The sequence below is a fragment of the Salmo trutta genome, chromosome 2, assembly GCF_901001165.1.
Source record: "Salmo trutta chromosome 2, fSalTru1.1, whole genome shotgun sequence".
Lineage (NCBI taxonomy): Eukaryota > Metazoa > Chordata > Actinopteri > Salmoniformes > Salmonidae > Salmo > Salmo trutta.
The window spans coordinates 36,769,977-36,789,844 of NC_042958.1; the positions used below are offsets into that span (position 1 = coordinate 36,769,977).

Genomic DNA, 19,868 nt, shown 5'->3' on the forward strand with positions numbered 1-19,868 from the left:
TCCATCATTCTTAAATGGAACCACCAAGACTCTTCCTAGAGCTGGCTGCCCGGCCAAACTGAGCAATCGGGAGAGCAGGGCCATGGTCAGGGAGGTGACCAAGAACCCGATGGTCACGCTGACAGAGCTCCTATGTGGAGATAGGAGAACTTTCCAGAAGGACAAGCATCTCTGCAGCACTCCACCAATCAGGCCTTTATGGTAGAGTGGCCAGACGGAAGCCACTCCTCAGTAAAAGGAACGAGTCAGCTTGGAGTTTGCCAAAAGGCACCTGAAGGTCTCTCAGACCATGAGAAACAAGATTGAACTCTTTGGCCTGAATGCCAAGTGTTACGTCCTGAGGAAACCTAGCACCATCCCTACGGTGAAGTATGGTGGTGGCAGCATCATGTTGTGGGGATGTTTTTCAATGGCAGGGACTCAGGATCGAGGGAAAAATGAACGGAGCAAAGTACAGAGAGATCCTTGATGAAAACATGCTCCAGAGCGCTCTGGACCTGAGACGGGGCGAAGGTTCACCTTCCAACAGGACAATGACCCTAAGCACACAGCCAAGACAATACAGGAATGGCTTTGGGACAAGTCCCTGAATGTCCTTGAGTGGCCCAGCGAGAGCCCGGACTAAAACCTGATCGAACATCTCTGGAGAGACCTGTGCAGCAACGCTCACCATCCAACCTGACAGAGCTTGAGAGGATCTGCAAAGGGGAGAAACCCCCCAAATACAGGTGTGCCAAGATTGTAGCGTCATACCCAAGAAGACTCGAGGCTGTAATCGCTGCCAAAGGGGCTTCAACAAAGAACGGAGTAAAGGGTCTGAATACTTATGTAAATGTGATAGTTTATTTTAATACATTTGCAAAAAAAATACAAAATAAATGTTTTTGCTTTGTCATTATGGGGTATTGTGTTGATTGAGGGAAAAAAACTATTAAATACATTTTTGAATAATAATGTAACAAACTGTTACATCAAGAAGGGGAGACACAAATACAATGTGACATCATCTAATCTGGAGGAGGAAATTGCTGTCCAAAATCAAACTTTCAACAGGCACTGACCCAACAATGATGAAGAGTAAATCTGCACACTCTCAGCCAATTCTCTCCACGGGTGCCAATAAGATAGGCTATACTGTTCGCTAAATTTAGCTGAGAATTATGATAACTAATAGACATATTAGTATTTTCATTGTCTTCTCTTTACAGTCATAACTATTTTCTTTCCAAACTGTTTTCCAGCAATTATGTTTAGAAATATTGCAATATGCCTGGTAGTGATGGAGGATCAATAGTTACATATCGTGACATTATTTTTGACTATCGTATTATTTTGACAAATTTTCTATTTATTTATTTTTTAAATTGCTAGTTTGCTGTACCGGCACCAAAACTCCATAGCTTTTTCTCCATTTTCTTTTTAAACAATGAGTCAATTCGATTTCGACCTTTTTCTCATGGCTCGTCCCTCTGCAGCAGACATGGTGAGCAATATGTTTGGCAAATCGAATCGCAATAAATAAAATCACAATATCAATTCTCAATATAATACTGGATAGCAATACATAACGCAACGGAACCTAAGTATCGTGATAACATCGTATTGTGAGGTCACTGGGTAATTCACAGCACTAATGCCTGACTGTGCCTCTACTTTCAATGACAGTCGCAACTCAACAATCATATAGGCTATTTGACGCCAGGGCTCTACCGTGGGACCATTTTATTAGCATATGCGCCTAAATACTTTGCTGTGCGACCTGGAATTTGAATTTAGGAACACCAGTGCACCTAGAACATTTAAGATTCTAGCTTTATTTCTTCATACACCACATGGCCAAAGTCATGGGCATTACTATGGAGTTAGTCCCCCTTTGCTGCTATAACAGCTCCACTCTTCAGGGAAGGCTTTCCACTAGATGTTGGAACATTGCTACGGGGACTTGCTTCCATTCAGCCACATAAACATTTGCGAGGGCGGGCACTGATGTTGGACAATTAGGCCTGGCTCACAGTCGGCGTTCCAATTCATCCCAAAGGTGTTCAATGGGGTTGAGGTCAGGGCTCTGTGCAGGCCAGGCCAGTCAACAGGCCAGGCCAGTCAGCAGGCCAGGCCAGTCAGCAGGCCAGGCCAGTCAGCAGGCCAGGCCAGTCAGCAGGCCAGTCAGGGCTCTGTGCAGGCCAGTCAGGGCTCTGTGCAGGCCAGTCAGGGCTCTGTGCAGGCCAGTTGAATGATTTCCTTATATGAACTGTAACTCAGTAAAATCGTTTAAATTGTTGCAAGTTGCATTTATAATTTTATGTATAGTTTTCATTGGGAAGGCAGATAAAGCGTTTTTATCAAAAGCAATCCCTTTTGCATGAGAAAACACAGAATCCTAGTAATTGCTACACATGCTTAATTACGTCACTTTTGTTTTGAGCCGACTTCGCAGGGCACCCGACTCACGCCTGGGAGGCAGCCAGGTTCCAAATAGAATGCATTCAACTTTCAGCCGAAGCAAAACACCTACACGGGCACCCGGGCGGGATTAATCGAACTGTGTGTGTCCCTAACTTTGCCAACAGACAAAACACTGAATGGATCAGTGGTTCACCAATCAGGGCCTCACAAGGAGCGATGTGAAATTAAACCATTTTTTGAGGGGGAGAAAGCTTCTTTGGGACAATCAGTTGATTTCTTATACACAAATGTTCATGTAACATTCCCATGAAACGTGACTATAACATTAATATCAATTATATTCTGAGAACATTGCAACCATGTTCTGTGGGAAGTAATGTTCTCCCAACTCTCAGAAAACTGGACACATGAATGTTCTTGTAATGGAAAATATGCTTACTTTCCTTATGAAAAACAATTTTCCACCGCCATAGAGTGATTTAAAGTTAATCTGGATGTTGTATATCTGTTCAACCAATCAGGTTGAAACTACCAGACCATGGGCTATGTTTATTTTATGCCTGCTGCTGTGGAAGCATCGCATTGGTGGAAACCAAGACTACTCTCAGGGCAGACCTGGTTGTGGCAAGAAATGTTGGCGTCATGTCTGGGACTATTTTAGCTAACCCGTTTCCTAACCTTAACCTAATGCTCCTAACACGTAAAACACAAACAAAATCTCACCCACCAAGCACGTTATTGTATGGAGGTCAATGCTGTGTCGAATTTGGTCCCCCCCAAAAAATGTATGGCTTATTTGGTATTTATTTCATTGAATCTAAGTTTCATAAGGCTTAAATTGTTAGGAGTACTGATATAAGTAGAACACGTGATTTCCCCGTAACTTTGCGAAAAAACACTTATCGGAGTTATATGGAGATTGCTAAGCATATTCATGTTATGATGCTAGTAGCGTTGCATTTCTCCATTGAATACAAGCGGTTGAAATCAACAACCCTCATCGAGTATTCAAAAAAGTATTAAAATAATGAGATGTATCCACCAATCCAAAGAAAGTATAGGCGGGAGCTAGACAGCCTGCCGTGCCGCTTTGTGGACAACGACTCCCATTGTTAGGCCAGTATAGCCATCATCTTTGCCAATACATAACATCTGCAATTCAGAGTTTATATCAATAATTGGTAAAACGGCAGACCCGCCCTGAGAACAGTCTTGGTTTCCACTAATGTGATACTGCGCTGCGTTAGGGGTGAAAAAACACTGTTGCAACCTGATTGGCTGAACGTGATACACCACATCCGGGATTAGCATTTTGTCACTAGCATGGTGGTGGAAAAAGGTGTTTCATAAAGTACGCATATTTTTCCCGCCATCTATCCATTCAATAAAGTTGAGGAAATCGACGCCTATGCAGCCTGAATGGAGAATATGTCAGGTACGAACCGGTCCACAAGTGATACGAATGTATTGCTGGCTCCATCATTTATTTGGACGGTAAAATGACCCGTCTCATTATCGCCATCTGCCGGCTTTTAAATTATACACGCGCCTATTCTGAATTGATCAAATTCTGGAATTGTAGGCCAATACTAGTGGTGGTCTGATGGATAGATAAAACATTATGTACCATGTTGAATGCTTAGTTCAAGTCAAATCAAACAAGCGCTAGAAGTTAGCAGGACCGTGTTTTGACAAAGCCTGACATCTAGCTAATTGTTGACGTTCATCCGTCACTTGCCTCAAACCCCAATGTTGGCTACCGACTAGCACATATCCTATGCAAATATCGCTGTCTCATGACAATTTGATGCCGCCGACCTACCTGTTCACCGAGGTCGATGGCTACATTGGTAATAGCCATGGGCACCAGAAAGCGGATGAGAGGCCAATATGGAATGAGAGATGGAAATTCCAACATAGTATAGCCGGGGTGACAGAACCAGGGGCATCTGCTTCAGTCGTGATTATTTAAAATATTACGTTAAATCGGTAGAATAGATTGTAGGTAGGCACTTCACTTCTCGTTAAATAAATGTCAATTCAACTGACAACCAAAGTCAGAACGCTCCCCGCATCGCTGGATCCAAGAAATACGCTTCGGTGTGCAGAGGAGGCGAAGGTCATAAGAATTATTGCAGATGGGCGTTTCTCCATTGCTCGACAACGTTGGAGAAAATGACAGCTAGCTGCAGACAATCCAGCGAGAACCTCAGCTTGTATCACAACAATGAGGGAATCCCAGAAAGCTTTGAATTCCAGCAAGCCATCCCCGCCTTGCCTGAAACCAAACCACACACGTGGGTCGGCACCAAATTTAAACTTCCTCCACCTACTCCTGACGTCATGACTTATAGGTAGACAAATCAAATTGTATTGGTCGTGTACACACATATTTAGCAGATGTTATCGCTGGTGCAGCGAAATGATTATGTTTCTAGCTCCAACAGCGCAGTATACTTAAAATGGTCAGAGTGAGGTGTTCTCTTATTTGTGTCTGGAAGTAGATAGCAAGGTAGCTAACACGACGCTCAGAATTGACGAACGACCCAGTGCGCGTTCTGACTCACAATAAGGCCCAAGAGGTAGAGCTGTAACAGGTAAAGACATGGCATTGTTCTGTCCGACGCGATACAATGCCTTATTGCTTTAATAAAACGTACATTTACCCACATATTTAATTGTCATTAAAGCTTTGTTTTGATAAGTAAATTCATACAATTTAATTCTTCCACCAGAAGATTTAGTCTGGACAAAAATCTGGTTGTTAGTTATTTTGGTCATGTTGCTAATTCTTTTGCATTGTTGCTATTCAGAAGGTCTGGTCGTCCGTTTTTAACAAAATTGACAACTATTTACATGTGACTGTACTCAAGATACAGCACTGCCTCGCGTGCCTTATTGATTTTATAAAACTGTTACCAACATAACATTGCATAGTTGCAACGTAGAAGGATGGTGGTCCGTTGTAAACAAAATGTTTGCTATGCAGGCTGGATAATGTTCTTGTCACTTGCTAGCTAACCAACTTCAGATAACTCTGTCACGTCAAACATTGAACCTGGATTGACAGTATAGCTGCATTTTCGTTCGTGTTTTTCCCTATAGGCATTTACTTCGATTTGTCCATGATAATGACGTTGATGCGAGATTTCGTCTAGCTCAGAAAAAAGTTGACTCATCTCGTCTGGGCGTCGTTCAATCTATGTATGGTACTACAGAGATCGAAATTAAAAAGTTAAACATTGTTTCTTGAGATTGGACAGGCGCTGTACCAAACTAAATGCTAGGCTGGAAGCAAGGGGAAATAATGCGCAAGTTGAGATAAATACAAGAAATGATTCGGACATGAACATGATATTCTTATGGCGGTGCAGTGATTATTTTCAGATGGAACTGTTTGCAGGCATAATGTGCCTGTGACAGCCAATACAGCACGACCTCCCTTCTTCGGGCATGGATTCTACAAGTCAGAAACATTGCACAGGGATGTTGGTCCATGCTGACGCGATGGCATCACACAGTTTCTGCAGATTGGACAGCGGTACACCACCACCACCAGCCTGTACCGTTGATACCACGACCTCCCTTTGCCTCCAGAACAGCCTGAATTATTCGGGCATGGCTTCTACAAGTCAGAAATGTTGCACAGGGATGTTGGTCCATGCTGGCGCGATGGCATCACACAGTTGCTGCAGATTGGACAGCGGTACACCACCGCCACCAGCCTGTACCGTTGATACCATGCAGGATGGGTCCATGAACTCATGCTGCTTAAGCCAAATCCTGATTCTGCCATCAGCATGACGCAACAGGAACCGGGATTCGTCGGACCAGGCAATGTTTTTCAGCTTCTTCTTGTTTTTAGCTGATAGGTGTGGAACTCTTTGCGGTCGTCTGCTGGAAATCCTTGATAAGGGTCGACGAGTTGTGTGTTCCGAGATGCTGTTCTGCACACCACTGTTGTACTACGTCCTTATTTGTCTGTTTGTGGCCCGCCTGTTAGCTTGAAGAATCGTGCCATTCTTCAACCTCTCATCAACGAGCAGTTATCACCCACAGGACTGCCGCTGACTGGATTTTTTTTTTTGTCGCATCATTCTTGGGAAACCCTAGACACTGTCATGCGCGAAAAGCCCAACAGGGTGTCCGTTTCTGTGATACTGGATCCGGCGTGCCTGGCACCGATGATACAAAAAAATGTTTTGAATGAAATGTGTGCATTCACTACTGTAAGTCGCTCTGGATAAGAGCATCTGCTAAATGACTAAAATGTAAACTGTATGATCATACCATTCTCAGTCGTTTAAGTCACTAGTTTTGCCCATTTTAACGTTCAATTGAACAGTAACTGAATGCCTCAATGCCTGTCTGCCTGCTTTATACAGGAAGCCATGGCCATGTGATTCACTGTATGTAGGAGCGACCCATTTTTGTGAACGGGATGGTGTACCTAATAAACTGTCCGGTAAGTGTATATACACAACATTACCAAAATTATGTGGACACCTGCTCGTCGAACATCTCATTCCAAAATCATGGGCATTAATATGGAGTTGTCCCCCTTTGCTGCAATAACTGCCTCCACTCTTCTGGGAAGGTTTTCCACTAGATGTTGTGAAGTTGCAGCGGGGACTTGCTTCCATTCAGCCACAAGAGCATTAGTGAGGTCGGGCACTGATGTTGGGCAATTAGGCGTGGCTTGCAGTCAGTGGGCAAAGCATTGGCTGGTGTGGTGTAAAGCTCTCCGCCATTGGACTCTGGAGCAGTGGAAACGCCTTCTTTGGAGTGATGAATCACGCTTCACCATCTGGCAGTCCAACTGACTAATCTGGGTTTGGCGGATACCAGGAGAACGTTACCTGCCCCAATGCATAGTGCCAACTGTAAAGTGTGGTGGAGGAGGAATAATGTTCTGGGGCTGTTTTTCATGGTTCGGGCTAGGCCCGAGATTGGTGTGGAAGAACTTGACTGGCCTTGACTGACCTCAACCCCATCTAACATCTTTTGGATGAATTGGAACGCTGACTGTGAGTCAGGCCTAATCGCCCAATATCAGTGCCCGACCTCACTAAAGCTCTTATGACTGAATGGAAGCAAGTCCCTGCAGCAATGTTCCAACATCTAGTGGAAAGCCTTCCCAGAAGAGTGGAGGCTGTAGCAGCAAAAGGGGGACCAACTCCATATTAATGTCCATGATTTTGGAATGAGATATTTGACAAGCAGGTGTCCACATACACTACATGGCCAAATGTATATTATATAATGGTGTGAATGGACAGTATATGAATAGAAATGGTGAGTACAGCAGTAGTTATATAGGATGAGCCTTGACTATAATACAGTATATACATATGAAGTAGGTAAAGGGATTTATAAATACGTTTGATTGATTATGTAAACATTATTAAGGTGACCAGTGTTCAATGGCTATGTACACAGGGCAGCAGTCTCTAAGGTTCAGGGTAGAGTACCGGGTGGTAGACGGCTAGTAACAGTGACTAAGGGCAGGGTACTGGGCGGAGGCTGGCTAGTGGGGACTCTTTTAACAGTCTGAAGACCTGGAGATTGAAAAACATACTATGTCTCTCTCTCCCAGCTTTAATGCACCTGTACTGTCTCTGCCTTTTAAATGATAGCGGGTTGAACAGGCAGTGGCTCTGGTGGCTGAGGTCCTTGATGATCTTATTGGCCCTCATGACACACCGGATGCTGTACTGTAGATGTCCTGGAGGGCAGTCAGTGTGCCCCCAGTGATGTGTTGGGCTGACTTCACCACCCTCTTGAGAGCCTTGTGGTTGCGGATTATGCAATTGCCGTACCAGATGGTGATACAGTCCGATAGGATGCTCTCAATGGTGCATCTGTCGAAGTTTGTGAGGGTCATAGGGGCCAAGCTGAATTTCTTCAGCCTCCTGAGGTTGAAGACTTGCTGTTGTGCCTTCTTCATCCAACTGTCTGTGTGGTGTGACCATTTGATGAACTTCAAGCTTTTCACCCTCTCCACTGCGGCCCAGTTGATGTGGATGGGGGCATGCTCTCTGCTGTCTCCTGAATTCCTTCATTTGTTGAAGGAGATGTGATTTTCCTGGCACCTCTCCTCCTCCCTGTAGGCTGTCTCATCGTTGTTGGTAATCAGGCCTACCATTGTTGTGTCGTCAGCAAACTTGATGATTGAGTTGGAGATGTGCGTGGCCACGCAGTCATGGGTGAACAGGGAGTACAGGAAGGGGCTGAGCACGCACCCTTGTGGGGCCCCAGTATTGAGGATCAGCGTGGTGAAGGTGTTGTTGCCTACCTTCACCACAGTTGAATGCAGCGTTTGTAGGCCTATGAGGGTTGCTGAAGAAGCAAAAGTCCAAACTATAAAGGTAGCAGCTGATTAAACTTCAAAACACACACAAACTACTAGCCTACATGGAATATTTTTACAGTATCCTCAAGATCCTACACTATAATGTTTTATGGGTTGTGCAGTAAAATGGATGCCTTTAGGAAGAAAAAAAAATTCTGGAAGCTATATAGAAAATTGGTGCAATAATATACTTATAAACTTGCAACATTGTATCCCAATGACAATAACTTTGTACAACTCGATCAGGGATCTAACCCACAACGTTGCAATCTCATGGTGATACTCTAGCCACAACGCCACTGAGTTGAGAAATGTAGGCCCTATAAAACTGTTGAATCTGTGGCAGTGTGTAAAATTGTCCGTTTGGCCCAGGGCCCCCTGGGTACTTTGGACCTGTTTTAATTTGAAACCTATTAAACTAGTTATGTCTGCAACGACTAAGTGTCAAAGCAACATGATATATTAATTATACAGTTGAAGTTGGAAGTTTACATACGCTTAGGTTGGAGTCATTAAAACTAGTTTTTCAACCTACCACAAATGTATTGTTAACTAACTATAGTTTTGGCAAGTTGGTTAAGACATCTACTTTGTGCATGACACAAGTCATTTTTCCAACAATTGTTTACAGACAGATTACAATTCCAGTGGGTCAGAAGTTTACATACACTAAGTTCACTGTGTGGAAATTCCAGAAAATGATGTCATGGCTTTAGAATTGATCATTTATTTAGAATTGAGCATTTATCGCCCTCCAGGTTCCCTTAGAGTTCATCAATGAGCTTGACGCCTTGATAAGTTCCTTTCCTGAGGATAGCTCACCCCTCACAATTCTGGGTGACTTTAACCTCCCTACGTCTACCTTTGACTAATTTCTCTCTGCCTCCTTCTTTCCACTCCTCTCCTCTTTTGGCCTCACCCTCTCACCGTCCCCCCCTACTCACAAGGCAGGCAATACGCTTGACCTCATCTTTACTAGATGCTGTTCTTCTACCAATCTCACTGCAACTCCCCTCCAAGTCTCCGACCACTACCTTGTATCCTTTTCCCTCTCGCTCTCCTCCAACACTACTCACTCTGCCCCTACTCAGATGGTATTGCGCCGTCACAACCTTCGCTCTCGCTCTCCTGCTACTCTCTCCTCTTCCATCCTATCATCTCTTCCCTCTGCTCAATCCTTCTCCAACCAATCTCCTGATTCTGCCTCCTCAACCCTCCTCTCCTCCCTTTCTGCATCCTTTGACTCTCTATGTCCCCTATCCTCCTGGCCGGCTCGGTCCTCCCCTCCTGCTCCGTGGCTTGACGACTCATTGCGAGCTCACAGAACAGGGCTCCGGGCAGCCGAGCGGAAATGGAGGAAAACTAGCCTCCCTGCGGACCTGGCATCTTTTCACTCCCTCCTCTCCACATTTTCTTCCTCTGTTTCTGCTGCTAAATCCACTTTCTACCACTCTAAATTCCAAGCATCTGCCTCTAACCCTAGGAAGCTCTTTGCCACCTTCTCCTCCCTCCTGAATCCTCCTCTCCTCTCCCTCCCCCCCCCTCCTCCCTCTCTGCGGACGACTTTGTCAACCATTTTGAAAAGAAGGTTGACGACATCCGATCCTCGTTTGTTAAGTCAAACGACACCGCTGGTCCTGCTCACATTGCCCTACCCTATGCTTTGACCTCTTTCTCCCCTCTCTCTCCAGATGAAATCTTCTGACGGCCGGCCGCCCAACAACCTGCCCGCTTGACCCTATCCCCTCTCTTCTCCAGACCATTTCCGCAGACCTTCTCCCTTACCTCACCTCGCTCATCAACTCATCTTTGACTGCTGGCTACGTCCCTTCCGTCTTCAAGAGAGCGAGAGTTGCACCCCTTCTCAAAAAACCTACACTCGATCCCTCCAATGTCAACAACTACAGACCAGTATCCCTTCTTTCTTTCCTCTCCAAAACTCTTGAACGTGCCGTCCTTGGCCAGCTCTCTTGCTATCTCTCTCAGAATGACCTTCTTGATCCAAATCAGTCAGGTTTCAAGACTGGTCATTCAACTGAGACTGCTCTTCTCTGTGTCACGGAGGCTCTCCGCACTGCTAAAGTTAACTCTCTCTCCTCTGCTCTCATCCTTCTAGACCTATCTGCTGCCTTTGATACAGTGAACCATCAGATCCTCCTCTCCACCCTCTCCGAGTTGGGCATCTCCGGTGCGGCTCACTCTTGGATTGCGTCCTACCTGAAAGGTCGCTCCTACCAGGTGGCATGGTGAGAATCCGTCTACGCACCACGTGCTCTCACCACTGGTGTCCCCCAGTGCTCAGTTCTAGGCCCTCTCCTATTCTCGCTATACACCAAGTCAGTTGGTGAACCCTGTCGTTCTCCGCTAACATCAAGGCGATGACCCGATCCTGTAGGTTCATGCTCTACAACATTCGCAGAGTACGACCCTGCCTCACACAGGAAGCGGCGCAGGTCCTAATCCAGGCACTTGTCATCTCCCGTCTGGATTACTGCAACTTGCTGTTGGCGGGGCTCCCTGCCTGTGCCATCAAACCCCTACGCCGCAGCCCGTCTGGTGTTCAACCTTCCCAAGTTCTCTCACATCACCCCGCTCTTCCGCACACTCCACTGGCTTCCAGTTGAAGCTCGCATCTGCTACAAGACCATGGTGCTTGCCTACGGAGCTGTGAGGGAGCAGCACCTCCGTACCTTCAGGCTCTGATCAGTCCCTACACCCAAAGAAGGGCACTGCGTTCATCCACCTCTGGCCTGCTCGCCTCCCTACCTCTGCGGAAGCACAGTTCCCGCTCAGCCCTTCAAAACTGTCCGCTGCTCTGGCACCCCAATGGTGGAACAAGCTCCCTCACGATGCCAGGACAGCGGAGTCAATCACCACCTTCCGGAGACACCTGAAACCCCACCTCTTTAAGGAATACCTGGGATAGGATTAAGTAATCCTTCTAACCCCCCCCCCCCCAAACAAATATATAGATGTACTATTGTAAAGTGGTTGTTCCACTGGATATCATAAGGTGAATGCACCAATTTGTAAGTCGCTCTGGATAAGAGCATCTGCTAAATGACGTAAATGTAGAAGCTTCTGATAGGCTAATTGACATCATTTGAGTCAATTGGAGGTGTACCTGTGGCCTACCTTCAAACTCAGTGCCTCTTTGCTTGACATCATGGGAAAATCAAAAGATATCAGTCAAGACCTCAAAAAAAATTGTAGACCTCCACAAGTCTGGTTCATCCTTGGGAGCAATTTCCAAACGCCTGAAAGTACCACGTTCATCTGTACAAACAATAGTACGCAAGAATAAACACTATGGGACCACGCAGCCGTCATACCGCTCAAGAAGGAGACGTGTTTTGTCTCCTAGAGATGAACGTACTTTGGTGCGAAAAGTGCAAATCAATCCCAGAACAACAGCAAAGGACCTTGTGAAGATGCTGGAGGAAACGGGTACCTGTTTCTATATCCACAGTAAAACTAGTCCTATATCGACATAACCTGAAAGGTCGCTCAGCAAGGAAGAAGCCACTGCTCCAAAACCGCCATAAAAAAGACAGACTACGGTTTGCAACTGCACATGGGGACAAAGATCGTACTTTTTGGAGAAATGTCCTCTAGTCTGATGAAACAAAAATAGAACTGTTTGGTCATAATGACCATCATTATCTTTGGAGGAAAAAGGGGGAGGCTTGCAAGCCGAAGAACACCATCCCAACCGTGAAGCACGGGGGTGGCAGCATCATGTTGTGGGGGTGATTCGCTGGAGGAGGGACTGGTGCACTTCACAAAATAGATGGCATCATGAGGTAGGAAAATTAAGTGGATATATTGAAGCAACATCTCAAGACATCAGTCAGGAAGTTAAAGCTTGGTTGCAAATGGGTCTTCCAAATGGACAATGACCCCAAGCATACTTCCAAAGTTGTGGCAAAATGGCTTAAGGACAACAAAGTCAAGGTATTGGAGTGGCCATCACAAAGCCCTGACCTCAATCCTATAGAAAATTTGTGGGCAGAACTGAAAAAGCGTGTGTGAGCAAGGAGGCCTACAAACCTGACTCAGTTACACCAGCTCTGTCAGGAGGAATGTGCCAAATTCACCCAACTTATTGTGGGAAGCTTGGGGAAGGCTACCAGAAACATTTGACCCAAGTTAAACAATTTAAAGGCAATGCTACCAAATACTAATTGAGTGTATGTAAACTTCTGACCCACTGGGAATGTGATGAAAGAAATAAAAGCTGAAATAAATCATTTTCTCTACTATTTTTCTGACATTTCAATGTCTGGAGTCTGTGTCGGGCCAGGAGTTTTTCTTGACCATATTACCTGTCCAGGAAAAGTTTAGTTTAGGTGATCTAAAAATCAGTGATTCTACGCTACACCATGAAACAAAAACCCATGAACTTGATTATGGTATGGCTTGATAGGGTTTTACACCACAAAATAGATAGCAACTATTTTTCCACTACATTTTAGTACACTTGAATAATTGTCTCAGCAAAATTCATGGATTTTATTCTGAAATAATTTAGGAAAGAGCTAATTGGAGAATCAATTGCAGATGACCATGTTCAAGAGAATCAATGAGAATAATGGAATATTATGATATTGAAGCTGCTTTTTACTGTCTATTATATTGTATACCACCTGAACTATCTTTGGATATTACTGATTTGATTAAATCTGAATTTAAAAGATAATCCAAACCCAGTAGCATCAACTGGCCCTGACTCCAGCTGCATTTATAAACTTGTTATTCTTCATAAACACCTTTTTAAATGGTGTTTTTAAGAACGTTTGTCTCCCCCCACGTTCTGATGTTGTGCTGCACTGTCGCTTTTTAGACGCTAGAGGGTGCTTTATAACCATACATCGTAGAGGGCGCTTTATAACCATACATCGATTAATCGTCTGTTTTTATTGAGGACATTCCAATGTCTTTCTTCACGTTCAATGCTCTTATTGGCCAATTTGTGGAGGTGCTCATTTTTAAAACGAATCTTTAGCAGTGCAGTTATATCTGGCCTGTTAGAAGCCAACATCTTATCTCGTCACTATTGCCTTTGGTCACACCAAGGTCTGGATCCTCAAAGTTCAAGCTTTTGCCCTACATATCATATGATCAACTGGGTTTACATGCAGTAGACTACCTAATCAAGCATGTCTTCTTGCTGCATGTTTCTTGTCCATCAGGTAAAGTATTCGATCTGGTCGTTCTAGGATTTGTCAGATGACCCGGTCCCTGCTGAACCACACTTTACTATCATTTTCCCTAGTCTCCCAGAGCCATGTATTTAAATACTCTGGTCTCCTCTATCTCCCCTCGTTTTGGTGAGTTTACAGGGAAAAACATGTGCAGAGAAAAAAAAATCGATTTTTTATTTTTTTAATGTATTTTATATGTATTTCTGATTATGATCCCTCCCTCTGATCTATCAATACATTAACTCATTTCAGATACAGAATATGACAGGCTTTGAAGTGTTGTGTACATGAACTGGGCATGCATCTTCTCATTCTCACACCAGATTTAGCAGAATGTTGGCTAGGTAGGTAGGCTAAATAATGTTATTCCAGAAATGCAGTGGACAGCACAATCTACCTTGAATGGATGCATGCAATTTCCAATTAGTTATCATTTCCTTCTTATCTGCTGCTGAGACCTATAGCTGTTTCTGCACGGAATACTGCGTTTTTTAAACTCCTCCCACTTAAGTATCCTTCCGCAACGACTAGTTCTAGATGTATAAGGATTTACAAAAAGGAAATGGCAATCAATTAATTATATGATAATTCAGAAATACATTGAAGACTGTAACGATAATAATGATCGATAGAGGCAACACGGGAATCTCCATGATATTCTTGTTAAAAAGGCGGATGGTGGTTTGGCGGGAAAGAGATGCGGCGGAGGGATCGGTGGGGTGTTTTTACTGAACCCGGGTGAATACTCAGCTGTGATTCTCCTGCAGCAGATGACATCCGACATCACGGACAAAGAGCTGGTATGCATGCTTCTCAGACAGACACTTTAATAGGAAGCGAACACCTCCTCGTCACACACGCTGGCAGGGATTAACTCGACCGTCTTGTTTGGGATACTTCTCACAATCGCCGTTTTTTTTGACTTCGTGAATTGCCTGTCCTCCACTTTGTTTTCCAACGTAAGGTAAGGGGGAGTGTTGAGATGACATTGCATGTTCGGTGTAAGACCGCCGTTCGCTAACGAGATTGTTTGCGTGCTATTTATTTTGTAATGCTATGTATCTGTTTTAAAGATGTGGTGTATATATTTTTTTAACAGCTGTTACATATTTGTAGATTTACGATGCATTTTATAGTTACTGGCTAGCCACTATTTTTTTATGCAGTCTGCTTGGGTTTAAATGTCCTGCGCGCCACGCAGACTAGCTGTCAACTGCAGATTGGTTTTGCATGTTAATGTGTCTGACAAGGGGTTTATGAAATGTGCTACTTTAGGTGAACGCACCATTATCAGTTTGCATGCAAGTTGATGTAGCCTATTTTATTGTTCTTTAACCAACTAATTCACTCTTTTCACTCAGGAAAGAGCGACAATGCAGCTATATTCAAGTTTGGCAAGTAAAAACTACGACTACGACTCTATCCAGCCATATTTTTATGTTGATAACGAAGATGAGGATTTTTATCACCAGCAACAAGGACAACTTCAGCCACCTGCTCCAAGTGAGGACATCTGGAAGAAATTTGAGTTGCTGCCCACTCCTCCTCTCTCCCCGAGCCGGCGACCATCACTGTCTAGTCTTTTCCCTTCAACTTCTGACCAACTCGAAATGGTGACAGAGTTTCTCGGGGATGACGTTGTAAACCAGAGTTTCATCTGCGATGCCGATTATTCTCAACCCTTCCTCAAGTCTATCATCATTCAGGACTGTATGTGGAGCGGCTTCTCGGCTGCAGCCAAGTTGGAAAAAGTGGTGTCTGAAAGACTCGCCAGTCTCCAGGCTGCTAGGAAAGAATCAGCTTTTAGCGACAACGCGGAGTGGACTACTACTCGGTTGAACGCAAACTACTTGCAGGATCTGAACACATCCGCGTCAGAATGCATTGATCCCTCAGTGGTTTTTCCCTACCCAATAACTGATACTTCCAAATCAAGCAAGGTGGCACCACCCACGGATTTGGCATTGGACACCCCACCCAACAGCGGTAGCAGCAGTGGTAGTGACTCAGGTAAGCTGAATAGCAGTGTTATAACTTATTGCTATTTATGATTATTCTGACTAAACCATTTGTATAATGCCAGTGTTTTCTAGCAACATGCATCAATTCCCTCATTGCATATGTCAACTCTGATTATGGTGCTGTTGAATATTAATGTTTGCTTATTAATAAATTGCAGTAAATGGATGGACCTCACTCATGTCCTTGACATCAAGGGTGTGAACTGGAATTTTGACATGGATGGGTTTGCAAGGCTAGAGGCAGTTGCATTATTTATTTTTATTTAACTAGGCAAGTCAGTTAAGAACAAATTCTTATTTTCAATGACCGCCTAGGAACAGCCTTGTTCAGGGACAGAACAACAGATTTTTACCTTGTCAGCTCGGGGATTCACTATTGCAACCTTTCGGTTACTAGTCCAACGCTCTAACAACTAGGCTACCTGCCGCCCAGCATAACCTCTACCACAAGTGCTATAGTCAAGACTGTGCTGTAGTTAACTGTCCACAGACTAGTCTGTGTTGAGGGGAAGGGTTTCAGGCTGGAATGTTGAAAAATCAGCTGATGTGGAAAAAGGGGGAGGAGAGTGTAAAGCAGAAATTTTTCTGACGTGAAGGCATGCTGTGTTATATGGGGCTCAATTGTGGTTAGTGATTCTCCTCAAAGAATGTGAATGCTGAAGAGTTTTATTTATCATTGCAGAATATGAGGAGATAGATGTCGTGACTGTGGAGAAGAGGCACGTAGAGAAGCGGTGCGACCCCAACATGTCTGGGACCAGACATCACAGTCCCCTTGTGCTGAAGAGGTGCCATGTCTCCACCCACCAGCACAACTACGCAGCTCACCCCTCCACGCGGCACGAGCAACCAGCTGTCAAGAGGCTGAGGCTAGAGAGTAGTAACAGTGGCAGCAGCAGCCGGGTCCTCAAGCAGATCAGCAGCAACCGCAAATGCCCAAGTCCCTGGACGTCAGACACTGAGGACTATGACAAAAGAAGGACTCATAATGTACTGGAGCGCCAGCGGAGGAACGAGCTCAAGCTGAGCTTTTTCGCTCTACGGGACAAGATACCGGAGGTGGCTAACAACGAAAAGGCAGCCAAAGTGGTCATCCTGAAGAAGGCTATAGAGTGTATTTACAGCATGCAGACAGACGAGCAGAGACTAGTCAACTTCAAAGAGCAGCTAAGGAGGAAAAGTGAACATTTGAAACAGAAGCTGGCCCGGTTGCAGGACTCTCATGTTTGAAATCAAAGCGGCATAGGCTTTTTGGCCTCATCGTTTTTAATGCGAGTTAAGACATGGTGTGTATAGTTGATATTGCATGCAAAAAAAGTTTTTGGGGTCTGTCTGATTTAAATGTTCAACTGCCTTAATTCAATTATCGGCAGTAAAATATTTTATTTTATTAATAAAATATGAAATTGGGCTACATGTGTTGCATGCCCGACCTAAAATATGAATGTTTTGTAATATAATTTCTGAATATTTCCTAAAATGTATTTTTGGATCTCAATTGTTAGGACGTTCAGGCAGTATATGGGTTTCCATATGTTCCTCAATTCATTTGAAATATAAATGCATTTCTTAACAATCGCCTGTTTTTTATTTATTTTTATTTTTTTGTGTCTTGGAGTCACTTGAATGAGGTTTCACAAGATCTGTTTGCATTAACAGTTGATGACCACATGAATACACTCCTCTAAAATAAGGAACCGGTAAGGTGCAGAAAACATTTCTGAAATACTTACCTTATGTCACTCGTGGGGAAAGGGGGTCCGAAGGCTGACTGTTAAAATGGACATGGATCTGCACTAATGCGTATTCTCTTTGAAGTCTTAACAATTAAAAGACCAGTAGAATCACCTTTAATCAGGACTTTGACCTGGTAAAAGGCTGCAGCTATAAACCGATCTATCCAGAGTTGACCATACCACAAGTTGGTATGGACAGTCAGTTGTCAAATACAGTTCAGGGGAACCAACTTATAATTGAAGGCAATTGGGTCTTACAATTTATTTCTATCTTAGATGAGTGAACCTAGCATGCACTGGAGATTTGATGTCCTAATTTACATAGTCCAGATGGCAGAAAACCAAGGCACATTGAAAAGGACCTGGTCTATGTCCTGTTCTTCACCCTTTTAGAATAACTTCCTGTTTATGGATTCAAAAGCACAGGAATGTTGTAAGTATTGGCTGGGAAAGAGACTACTAAGGGTATGGTGACTATGACGGAAGTGTATCTGAAGCTTGAATCTCATGGCGGTGGGAAAGGGGATGAATGGACTTTTGTCCAATGAGAAAATACGTACAACTGTGGGAAATAATGTATAGTTCTGATAATACCGTATTGTATCTGGTAGGAGTATGTTTTTTGGAAAATAAGGGTATGTCAGACTTGTTGGAAACATCCAAAATGATGGCTAAAACTTTAGGTACAGTAAAATCAGTGAAGAGCACGAGAAGTGGGTTTGTTCTGATTTCTTGTGTTTCTGTGGATTAGGAAAAAAAGTGTGGACATCACTTATTATGGTTTGAGCTACGGAGCAGGGCACCTGTCAAATAAGTAATTTCTTGAGTGTCAGGGGATGTTGAGATTGCTCTATTAAATAAAATTCCAGGAGTGGTCTATGTACATAGGATTGGCAGGAAGGAGAAGAGTTTGTCTGTTCTAGTGTTCTAGTGTTTTTTATGTGGAGTCTCTACTCAAGTGCAGCTGGGATATGTGTACTATCCTGTCAGCTTTTGTAAACCAGCCTTTACAATGTTCTTGATGTAAAATGTTTGGACATGTAAGAAGTGTCTGCAGAAGGGAGAAGCCGATGTGTGGGAAACATCACTATGAAGGAGATTTTGCATGTTTATTAGAAGACGAGCAAACTGGCGAACATGAAGCGCAATCCTTGGATTGCCCGATTAGGGTGAGCGAGACAGGTTGCTAAAATCAGGGCAGTTGAGGGTCTCCTATGCCAAGGCTTTCAAAAGGTACAGTATTTCTGAAGGTCCAGTAGTAATGAAGACCAGTAGGTCTACACTGGAGCCTTCACCGCATCCTGAGTATTACCAGCGGGACCCAGATATTTTTCCTGTGAAAAAAAGTGGACTTTGTGTCATTTATGATAATGGTGATAAATGGAAGTGCATAAATTGAAACGAAGTCAAGAAAGATCAACATCATTGTTTCTGCAGCTAAACTGGGATTAAAATATTTGATATCTGAGGAGCTACTGTCTCGTGCAGTCCCAGAGCCTGAGCAGGGTATTTGAGTTTTCCAATGACTGAAGGATCTGAAATGTATATGTTTGTGTGTATTAATGTAAATTTTCCCTTCCCATATGGAATTTCCTTTATTTTTTAAAATCTTTTCACCCCTGTCCAGTTAGTGGCGACATTACACATTTTGTGTGTAGTTTGCCATAAAACCCAAAGAAGAAGAAGCATTTGCTGGAGGGAGTTTACACCATTGAGTTCCACAATATGAGCTATAATACCCATAAAACCTAGTGGTAAAACCAGGAAATGGTTCCTACCGTTTTTTCACCATTCATTTTTGTGTCGGGGATTTCAGAACTACTTCATATAAGGTCTGTGTTGGGGTACAAAATCTCTCGGACAAGGTAACTTTTATCAATATATTCGCCTGTTAATATTAATGCCCATGATTTTGGAATGAGATGTTAGACGAGCAGGTGTCCCCATACTCTTGGTCACGTAGTGTATATTGAAAAAACTCACCTTGTCCGAGAAAGAATTACACAGGTATCTAAACGTCACACCAGGGTAAGCCTACAAGAAACACAGACCATTACTGGATTTTACCGCTAGGTTTTATGGGTATTATGACATGCCCATGGGTGCCGGACTATTGTTAAATCCATGCAAGAATGTATGTATGTGCACACTT

General features: G+C 43.8%; 2 protein-coding genes and 1 long non-coding RNA gene across 5 annotated transcripts in view; 2 read left to right on the forward strand and 1 right to left on the reverse strand.

The window, feature by feature from the left end:
- The window catches only part of LOC115154705 (progressive ankylosis protein homolog B), a 31,319-nt gene extending 26,572 nt beyond the window's left edge, over positions 1–4,747 (reverse strand). The window contains exon 1 of one of the 3 annotated variants that reach the window (XM_029701204.1): positions 4,226–4,747. In XM_029701204.1, the coding sequence (XP_029557064.1) occupies positions 4,226–4,321 (96 nt within the window). In that variant the 5' untranslated portion in view covers positions 4,322–4,747. The remainder of the gene's footprint in view (positions 1–4,225) is intronic. The other 2 variants (XM_029701214.1, XM_029701193.1) reach the window with 2 other exon arrangements.
- Positions 4,748–4,864: 117 nt separating this feature from the next.
- LOC115154716 (uncharacterized) lies at positions 4,865–10,483 on the forward strand. Its single transcript, XR_003867928.1, has 3 exons — positions 4,865–5,000; positions 6,789–6,868; positions 10,447–10,483. It is a non-coding gene; the product is annotated as an uncharacterized LOC115154716 (long non-coding RNA).
- A 4,231-nt stretch (positions 10,484–14,714) lies between these two features.
- Positions 14,715–17,558, forward strand: LOC115154720 (transcriptional regulator Myc-like). The gene is made up of 3 exons (XM_029701233.1): positions 14,715–14,759; positions 15,321–15,969; positions 16,663–17,558. The coding sequence occupies exons 1-3, from the start codon at positions 14,730–14,732 to the stop codon at positions 17,208–17,210; spliced, it is 1,227 nt and encodes a 408-aa protein (XP_029557093.1). The 5' UTR covers positions 14,715–14,729; the 3' UTR covers positions 17,211–17,558.
- Positions 17,559–19,868: the final 2,310 nt, after the last annotated feature.